Below are 9,959 nucleotides of genomic sequence, written 5' to 3' on the forward strand. Positions count from 1 at the left end.
ATTAATATCCAATTAACCGCTTTTGTCTTGAGTGGGGGAATCCAAACATTATGTACAGGTTTCTTGATTTCAGACAACAAAGAACATTTTATCCACCTCCATATATGAGAGAGAGAGAGAGAGAGAGAGAGAGAGAGAGAGAGAGAGAGAGAGAGAGAGAGAGAGAGAGAGAGAGAGAGAGAGAGAGAGAGAGAGAGAGAGAGAGAGAGAGAGAGAGAGAGAGAGAGAGAGAGAGAGAGAGAGAGAGAGAGAGATGTTGAGTGCACAGCCGGTCGGTCCGGAAAGCATCCGAACAGCAGAGTTACAAGAATGCATCAACTGGCCTCCTCTCATATATTTCCCTTTGTGTTAAGGCACTAAGGTTTTCTCATATAATTCTGGAAATCAATCCCAAATATTCCACGGACATTTCAAACTTGCATGGGTGTGGAGGGGGGTAAAGGCTGTCTCTGTTCAACTGTTGTTAGCTGGGAAGTAGGAAACAGACCCAGAACCATCGAGCCACTAAATATTTCCATCACGCAGCAGCAGCAGGACATCCAGAGAGAGAGGCTAGTGTGGTGGGTTCCATCCCCAGCTCGGTGACTCAGGCAAGAGCCATGGGGCACCAGGGCTCTCCCCTGACGGAGCCGGCTATATCTGAAGACTGGGTGAGGCCCACACTTGTGTAGAGACCATCCTGGCCTGGGTACTTCACGATGGCAGAGCCGCCTGAGCCCTCCACTGGGCCACTCAGGACAGAGGACTGGACCTGGAATAGGACAGAGAAATGTTAGTCACAGATTCAAAACAAATGACTGTATCTTTCCACAAAATAAGTGCCTTTTGTGTCCCTTTGATATTTTAATTAGAAATTGTGCACCAATATTGCATTTTAAAACCATGGTATATTACATGAAGTACCCTTAAATATAGACCACATGTATAATTCAATAAATTACGTGAACCCTGTTACGTGAACTGAACACTCGTTTTAAAATATGGTGAAACTATTCTTAAAAAATTTGAATAAGAAACATTGAATATCTAATAGTCAATAGGGTAAAAGCCGGTGAGCTGATTTTACTCTTTTTGGAAATGTTCTGGTGTTTTGTGGTAGAAAACTGAGCGGGTCGAGCATAACACGTCAACCCTCTTACCCATAGATAGAAAAGCTAGAAATGTTTTAGCAATTTTAATTTTTAAGCTTGCATTCAATTGCCGCTCCTTGTTTCACACAACAAGCTTCCATTCCTCCTGTCACAAGGTGATATATGGCTGATTTAAGATGAAATCATCAACCATGTTACGTCAACCCTGTTACTTTATTTGGCACTTAATATTCACTTACCATAGTCTTTTTTTTACATTACCTCTTGAGATGGGAAAATGTATGTTTTATTAAGTTGAACATGTGCTCTTTATGACAGAATGTTACAATTAGGTGAAATCAAACTTTTTTTGACCAAGTTACATTTCTTAAAAGGCACTGAATCGGTGGAACGACCCTACTATTATCCATGGGTTTTCTATAGTCACAGCCAGGGCTTCCAGAAGCCTATCAATGATACATCTGCATTTGTAACTGCTAAGATGGATATACACTGAGTGTACAAAACATTAAGAACACCTTCCTAATATTGAGTTTTGCCCTCAGAACAGCCTCAATGGGTGGTGGACCATTGTTGATACACACAGTAAACTGTTGACCATGGAAAAACCCAGCAGTGTTGCAGTTCTTGACACAAACCGGTGCGCCCAGCGCCTACTACCATACCCCATTCAAAGGCACTTAAATAATTTGTCTTGCCCATTTACCCTCTGAATAGCACACATACACAATTCATGTCTCAATTGTCTCAAGGCTTCAAAAATCATTCTTTAACCTGTCTTATCCCCTTCATCTACACTGATTGAATTGGATTTAACAAGTGACATCAGCTTTCACCTGGTCAGTCTATGTCATGGAAAGAGCAGATGTTCATAATGTTTTGTACACTCAGTGTATAGGCGTATTTGCAGTGAATCTTCACATTATTATAGCAGACCGGCCCATTTATCAAATGATATGAACAGACAAATGTCTTTAATAAAATGTACTTTAAGTAGGCCTATAATATTGTTTTATTTGGAACAAATCAGAAACTATGTTTTAGGACACAATTCCGAAGAGCATCATCTCTGAAAAATGCAGACCATTTCCCAGAACCCAGTAGAGACAGCCTTTAAATACCTCCGAAGACACCAGATACAATAGGCTACATCCCACATACTGTATGACTCAATACTTTTGAATCCAATATTATCAGGCCAATATTATTGCTATCACGAAGATATCAGATGAAGGTGTATTATTAGCCTGCCTGCTCCTACATTTGTCAACAATATTCATTCAAAATAATACCAATTAGAGCAATAAATAAAACGGTGAAATCATATTTTAGATATTTTTTCGTTTGAAAGTAAATGTGGGTCTATTCTACCAAAACCGTGGACCTATATTTGACGCTAACTGAAATTTGTGGGAATAATTTAGCCGTGCATAATTTGTTACACAAGACATATCCGAGCAGGGGACAACAGTATAATCTCACTTGTAAACGACCTTGAGTCAGTTTGTATAACACCTGAATATTAGTTTTCAAATCGAATATGCTAAATCAAAATATGGATCGATCTTATTAACCCTGGCACCTGCGTGTTTGGAGAGCTGTTCTTCGAGCAGTCTTCAGAGTTGGAAGAAGATGTCGACGTCGGAGTCATGGCGACTGAATTACTATTTCCTGTGGTAAAATGATTAAAAAATATATATTAACCATAAAAGCGAAGTATTTCAATTCTACAACAGAGAGAGAGAGAGAGAGAGTCCTGTGCATGAGGTGTTAAAATAGCCATTGCTTACCAGAGGATCCCTTGGTTTTGTTCAAAGTTTTAGGTTTTCTTTTCCTCGTCTGAATTCCCTCTTTCTTCATGGCGAGCGGCCGAGGTACCTGCAAAAATAACGACTACATTAGTCTGTCATGATATCGTTGGACGGCGTTTTCTGTCATGTTTTTTGGTTACACGTTTTGTCAATGTATGAAAACATGTCAATTGTTCTTTAAATATAAACTGTATTAATAATAAATATAATTTATTAGGCACACTGAATAAACTGATCATGTTTAATATTGCTCTCCATATTCATTGGACAATTTCGCACGGTAATTAGGCACGTGCCAGTTACAATATTGTCTGCATATGTCGTCGAACATTAAGTTAATAAAAAGGGGTAAGTTATGACATAATGTAAAGATTGTGTCTTACTCCATGTAATTTTGTGTAGAGCCCACATGCGTTGCAGACCGGTTCTCCCTCTGCGTTTCTGCGCCACAAGGTGGTTGTGCTCGTCTGACAGTTGGCGCAGGAGAGGCCGATTCGCCGGGATGATGACTGGGAAAAAGGCAATATACAAACAACGATAAACACCCTGGAACATAAAGATATGAAGCTACGATTAAGCAAAGGTGAGCGCGTGCTGTAAACGTGAAATAGAGAGAAGTCTGAGGTCGAGGCTAGGCTACCTGACTAATGGAATCTTTGGCTGTGATCCAAGCACTTTAATTCATCATTGGATATGAAGGGCATGGATTCTCCTCTCTTATGACTATTTCTGTTATCTGCACTAATTTCCTAACAATAATATTGGTCGTATTCATGTCATCCATTTAACTGACAGTTAAGTTCAGCTTAATACCATGAATTTTATTGTCAGGGAGTTCGGGGAAAAAAGGCATCAGTCGTTTGTTAGTGTGGGTAATAAGTGCGTAATGGCGCCAGGAGAATGTGTGTCTGAAAAGTAATTTATTTCCTCACGTAGCCTCTTTACACTTGTTGACCATGTCTAAATTGCCTATATGAAAGCCAGAATGACCTTGTTAATATATGAACGCTGGCCAAACGGAGGGTGCAATAAAATGGTCTACCGTTTAAGCGAATTGTTTGTCCAAAAAATCACCATAAGGAGTATAGAGATCTTAGGTGATAACTTTAAGCCATTGCTTTAAATAAATAGACAGGAAATTGAGTGGTTAAGTAGTCCCCTGAGCGTGTTCTGCTTACCATCCGCTTCTGTGGTTTAATTAATGGCCGGCTGAGTCCATTCATTTTGCTGTACAGGCCGCAAGCGTTGCAGAGAAAGTGGCCCGTGCCATCGCGTCTCCAAAGCGGCGTGGAGATGGAGCCGCAGTTGACGCATTCCCTGCTCTCTCCGAGGTCGTCGAGAATATCTTCGGGAAACAGATAGGCAACACACCAATCACTTACATTACACTTCAGAGAGGTGCTTGGGCATAAAATAGCCCAGATTTTTCTTAGGCTTAATTGAGCACCTGTCATGAAATATGTTATTGTATATTGGTTATTTAAAAAAAAATATGTTTTAATGATTATTCACCATTCTTTTCGAAATGAGGTATATTCTAGGCATATGTGATAGCATATTACATTTATACATTCAATACACAAGGAGAAGGCACTTTTGACTGTACTTTAGAGACTGCACCTTTGACTGTACTTTAGCTATTTTATCTATGTCTAATGCATTAAGTTACTTTAAGGAACTCAAAATGTTTCCATACTAGTTGTATATGTGCAGTCAGAGGGTGTAATCAACAATGTATTTATTTTAGTTACACCAATGAAAATATAAAAATATGATAGGCATAGAAGTCGTTATAAAACATTCGATATCAGGGATAGGCCTAAACTTTCATCCATGCACCAAATGAATTGATAATAGCCTACTTGACTAATATATAGCCTACACTCTTAGAAAAAAGGTTCTGGATAGAACCAAAAAGGGTTATATTGCTTGCTTCATTTATGACACCCCTAAAGGGTCTATATAGAATCATTTTGTAGGGTTATTTGATTGGAACACCAGGAGGTTCTTCTTCACTGAACCAAAATTGGGGTTCTACCAACCTTTAGGTTTGCCATATATGAAGCAAGTGGTAGAGCATGGCGTTTGCAACGCCAGGGTTGTGGGTTCGATAAAAATAATGTATGCGCTAACTGTAAGTCGCTCTGGATAAGAGCGTCTGCTAAATGACTAAAATGTAATGTATAGAACCCTTTTTGATTCTATCCAGAACCTTTTTTTTCTAAGAGTGTAGGCCTAATTATAGCCTAATTAACTTGCTATTCTAAAATGGAAGCTATTTAGCATGTCTTACCATTACAATAAAACATGTATTTTACCTGCGATAATTTCCTTAAACCAATTGAATTTGAATTTATTGGGACCTTAGGACTAAACACTTGTAATCGTAAATTATCGTCACTTGTTACACCCATGCCCTCGTAACTGACATTTTTTAAATGGTTATTTCAATTATTGTACCATGAGTTAAACGTTGGTAATCAACAGCTATTCGATAGATATCATATTAGCACGTATGAAATAAAGTTATCACATAATTGAAGTCCATATTATTAAGCAGATTTCTTCGATTATTTTTGTAATAGAAAGCCTACCTCCATTGGGTCCTCGAATCGTCAAGGGCGCACCTCTGCTTTGCAAAGTGTGCAGCATGGTGTTATCGAACGGTCCTCCCGGCCAAGGCGAGGACAACTGGGATAGCTGCGGTCCAACATACGGGGAGTAGGGACTGGCGTAGGATCCACTGAGGGGCCGTGGGAGGCCGTACTGGTCTCGGCTGCCCACATTCAGCGGGTTACTGTAGACGTTATCCCTGGGCGCTCCGTTGTTCATTGGCGGGCTTGGAGGGTAGTGGAAACGGTTGGAGGTATGAGGACTCCCGGTGCTGTAGGAGGGACTCTCCGGAGTAGACTGCGACCAGACTGAATGGCTGGTGACCGCATGGCTGGGCTGAGACGACCCGCTGGCTTGCAAATAAGGGAGGCTGGATATCATGGGTCCCACCCGGGAGCTCGGTACATACACTGGAGAGTTGGGGTTGGAGTGCATATAACCCCCAGAGGGCGAGTCGTACCCCGCCTGGCTCTGGTGGGCCGCCGCGATGGCTAGTGTTTGATACATGTCGCTGGGGTCGACTATAAGGCCCCCCTTGTGGTGTGGGTGCGCTCCACTAGAGATGATTAGTTTGTTGCCCTGGTCTAAATCCGTGAACAGCGTGATATCCTCGGTGGTGGGCAGGGCAGTGTTGTTGTTGTTATGGTGTCCGTGTCCGAAGTGAACATAGGAGTGTAGAGATGATCTGCCTGGCCCCTCGGCGCGCCGGTGTCCCACTAAGTCAAGTTGATCGGTTGGCGGCGGTGACCTGAGTCCCTCCGAGTCGTGCGCGCGGCCGTGACTGTCCCTCCTGTCCTGACCGCCGTGTAAGTAGCTCTGTTCAGCCGGTGACCCTGGGCTGCTGGACACTTCTTGCTTGACCATGGACCAGCTGTTTTCGCCCAGGTCCATCCAGGATCCCTTTCCATACACCGTAGGGCTAGAAAATCGTGAGGATGTTGTCTGCCCTGGGAATGAGAGAGAATAAGTTGTTATCAAGATCAAGTAGGCTAAAAGGGTCTATCATATTGTAAATTGTTAAACAGGTCCTTGGGCGTCGTGCAATTGAAATTCGACAGTAACTATGTCTGGTATCATAAAGGATCTATGAGATGAGGTGATCAAATCTTATTACGATCTCAAATATTATTCCCAAAGATTTGGTCCAAAGAGTTACATTTGAATGATCTTTCAAGCGATACTATTAATTTGCAAGAAACATGTCATCCACCATGATAACAATATCATACCAATTCCATAGCTTACGGTATGGGAAACTACGCAATGCAAACCCAACATAGCCCTTGATGTGGGGCTTGGTTTCATTTTGAAACGTATTCGCGTAATTTTGAGAACATAATACAAAATGATAGACAGGCTAAAGGCTAGGTTACTTAACACACAATACTCGATCCTCATTATGAAAACTATATTATGGTTATAGACTAATAGATAAGACATTTTTGGCATTACCACCTAAGGTATTAATCCATTAGAAATTTAACCACAGCGCGCGCTCTGACCAGAGGAGTTGAATCCATCCGTGTCAAAACCCTGTCCTCTCCTCTGCAGATAGCCTCTTCATAATTACAAAAAACACACACCGTTACAGATAGGAACAAAATGCAATATGTCTTTGGAGCAAAGCGATAACCGCTTGATAAGACGCATAACAGATAAGACCCAAGAGGCAGGGTAAGGGTGACAAACCAATACCCCAAATGATTTAGGTTCTGCGCAGCTGGCACCCAGGAGCACGATCACTGAAACCAGATGTTTTACCAAGACTGGACTGAAAAATAGAAGACAAAAGAGGAGAGGAAGGAATATTCACCACATACCTACTAGATCTGTGCCATCGGTCGCTCGTTGAAGTTTCCAATAGTGTGTGGGTCGTAGCTGGTCTCTGGGAAGATAGGAATGAAAGCGTTAGCCTACTGCGGGCGTGACGAGGTTTTTAGAGAGGAGGCGCTTCTCGAGGCTGCAGTTGGAATCTGAGGGCGTTCTCTGATTGGATTTCAATTGAACAAATATTTCAACTTGTTGGGGGTGCTAGCCTTTGAAAGACTTGATCGTGTCTAAAATGACACAAACTGTAAATGCAATCAATTTGACGTTTCACAGTAGGCTATGGACTTTTTGTTGTTGAAATAAAATCGAAATTCCTTTATTCAGATAAATATGCAGAGAAAAGCTTGTTTTGGCAGTGCACATTGGTTTACTCACAGAATAGTTAAGATATTCAAATAAATATGATAATAACTGCGTTTTATTTAGAGCAAAAAGGGGGGTTTTCATAATTGACATCAAGCCTGTTTTCAAAGGATATTGCGTACAAATTAGTTAGATGTACAAACCACGACTATCGTGATGAACATTATTAACCTATCAGAAGCTAAGAAATTATAGTATGCCTATCATTATACACGTTAGACAAATTAAGTATTCCCTAGGCTAACATTCTTCAGAATGTGTTTACAATTTCTAGCAAGCAATACATTGTAATAATGCAAGATGTTATAGATCTATCTACAAAACTGTTGGCATCGAATACAGAGTTTAAAAATAATATCCTATTGAAAAACGTTTTCAATTTACAAAGTGAAATATTTAATAGCCTATCAACTGCACCATACTTAAAATAACTAACATTGTATGATATAAATAATTATAATTAGAAAGTAAAAGGCCCTAAAATACAAACCTCGCTGAGTATAGCTATTTTAAAATGGCCTTATTTAGTTTATTTGTTTGTTTATTCTCAATTTCGGCGTTATGTTAGGGAAGACCATTCACAGTTAGTTTATTTAAGTGAGACGCCTTAATTTGTGATTAAATGGGGTCAGCCTCAGAAGCACAAACTCTCAGCACGTATCTGTTGTTGCAGAGAAGATTTACTTTGAACTGGCGATTATTCATTCAGTTGGAATATACATTGGCTCAGTGAAATTATCAAAAGTGTCGAGGTGTCAGTTAAACCATTCATTTACAAGTCTTCTGTACTCCTTCCAGGGGTTAACAAATAGGCCCGTCGTTAGTCAACCTGGGAAGAATTCAACTGGTATTTCTTTCTATTTACATTTTGTCTGGATAACGCTGTTAGGCGATACGCGTTTCAGGGTAAATTGTAGGTCACCATTTCGTTGCACTGAGAGAGAGGAGAGACACGAGCCATTGCAACATGATCTATCCTCTGTTTGACTCCTCTTGTAAAGTGGGCTCAAACAATGGCCATTCTTCTTTTACTTTGGTCTTTGCATTCCTTTCACTTTTCGTTGCTTTGCAAAGGTTAAACCTAGGTAGCATTTTTAGAAACGTTGTCTGTAGAGAGGTGTAAGCAACTGCATACTTGCAAAAGAGATATCAGAACTATGACTATATGTTTAACGCGCCATAGATTTGACGCGTCCTCGTGCGTAAAAGGGATCGCAAAACAGCTATCGCCTAGGCTATTTTGATAAATAATTGAGAGCAAAGCGAAAAAGACACAATATAGCCTATCAAATACATGGTGGAACATGGAGTAAACAGGCGCTACTGTCTCGGCTGGACATTGGGGGGCCGAGGCAGGCAGTTGTCAAGGAGGTGCGAGAATACATAATCATGGTTTTACTGTCTGTTCCAATTCGACTTGACGAATGAGGTGTTTTCGCTGTGATGCCACGAAGTGTGTCTCTCCGATAGTTAGCCTACCTGTAACGAATCGCCACCGGTGGTGGCAGGACGCCGCTCAGTCTCAGCCTCTATCTTCACACTATCCAGGGACGGACAGGCTCAGGCAGGGGCAGACTGGGGGAAGACCGTTTGCAATCAACAATAAATAGTCTATATAATTTGGCAATTTAAAACGAATAATTTATTGTCACTGTGGAATAATTTAAGGTTTATTATACTGTAATGGCATTATTAGGCCTAGATGGGCCTACATTCGAATGACCTCGACTAGCCTATAATATTAATATTATAATTATTCATAACAATAATAATATGAATAACAATAATAATAAAACAATACCTTTTGAAAATAATAGTAGTGGTAGTACTAGTAATGATAATAAAATGTAATTATTTTGTGATTTATTTCTTTATTGATTTTCAAGATGGCCGTATCTTCAGTCATATCTCAATAACGTGTCTGTTTCATTGCATAATCGCCTTCAGGTGTCATTGCCTAATACTGTATGTACTGACTTGATAATGATTATCTCCTACTACTCGCTTTATGTTATATTGAAAGACAGAGTTTCCTATTGTAAAGCAACTATGTTCGCCTATTAGAAGAATTATGCAATTATTTAAATAATAATGAGCACTGCATTTCATTACACCAATGTACAGTATATCCATAAACCTACTAAACATCTCAGGCCAAAGAGCCTACACTTCTCACAGAGCGTCATGGTGCATAGGCCCAGTAGTTTTGTTGTAGGCCAATAATGTTTTTCTCAATGCCACAGCTTCCCCA

General features: G+C 40.4%; 1 protein-coding gene across 3 annotated transcripts; it reads right to left on the bottom strand.

The window, feature by feature from the left end:
* Positions 1-201: 201 nt before the first annotated feature.
* Positions 202-7,432, bottom strand: LOC121581066 (GATA-binding factor 6-B-like). Of its 3 annotated transcripts, none has more exons than XM_041896430.2 (7): positions 7,336-7,432; positions 5,497-6,462; positions 4,081-4,247; positions 3,286-3,411; positions 2,882-2,969; positions 2,674-2,762; positions 202-751 (listed from the first exon to the last, which is right to left on the bottom strand). In XM_041896430.2, exons 2-7 carry the CDS (start codon positions 6,404-6,406, stop codon positions 587-589), a joined length of 1,545 nt encoding a protein of 514 aa, XP_041752364.1. In that variant the 5' UTR covers positions 6,407-6,462; positions 7,336-7,432; the 3' UTR covers positions 202-586. The 3 variants fall into 3 exon arrangements, with proteins under 3 accessions (XP_041752364.1, XP_041752366.1, XP_041752367.1); XM_041896432.2 differs by having other exon boundaries at positions 7,340-7,414; XM_041896433.2 differs by lacking the exon at positions 7,336-7,432 and adding an exon at positions 6,971-7,049.
* Between the last annotated feature and the right edge of the window lie 2,527 nt (positions 7,433-9,959).

The sequence above is a fragment of the Coregonus clupeaformis genome, chromosome 14 (genome assembly GCF_020615455.1).
Source record: "Coregonus clupeaformis isolate EN_2021a chromosome 14, ASM2061545v1, whole genome shotgun sequence".
Taxonomy (NCBI): Eukaryota; Metazoa; Chordata; class Actinopteri; order Salmoniformes; family Salmonidae; genus Coregonus; species Coregonus clupeaformis.

What these genes read in the sequence shown, in the direction of transcription:
- LOC121581066 (XM_041896430.2), bottom strand. Translation starts at nt 6,406, where the DNA reads ATGGACCTGGGCGAAAACAGCTGGTCCATGGTCAAGCAAGAAGTGTCC. An exon ending in GATTCGAGGACCCAATGGAG is followed by an intron (nt 4,248 to 5,496) that starts GTAGGCTTTCTA and finishes TGTTTCCCGAAG; the next exon opens with ATATTCTCGACGACCTCGGA. An exon ending in TCTACACAAAATTACATGGA is followed by an intron (nt 2,970 to 3,285) that starts GTAAGACACAAT and finishes TTATTTTTGCAG; the next exon opens with GTACCTCGGCCGCTCGCCAT.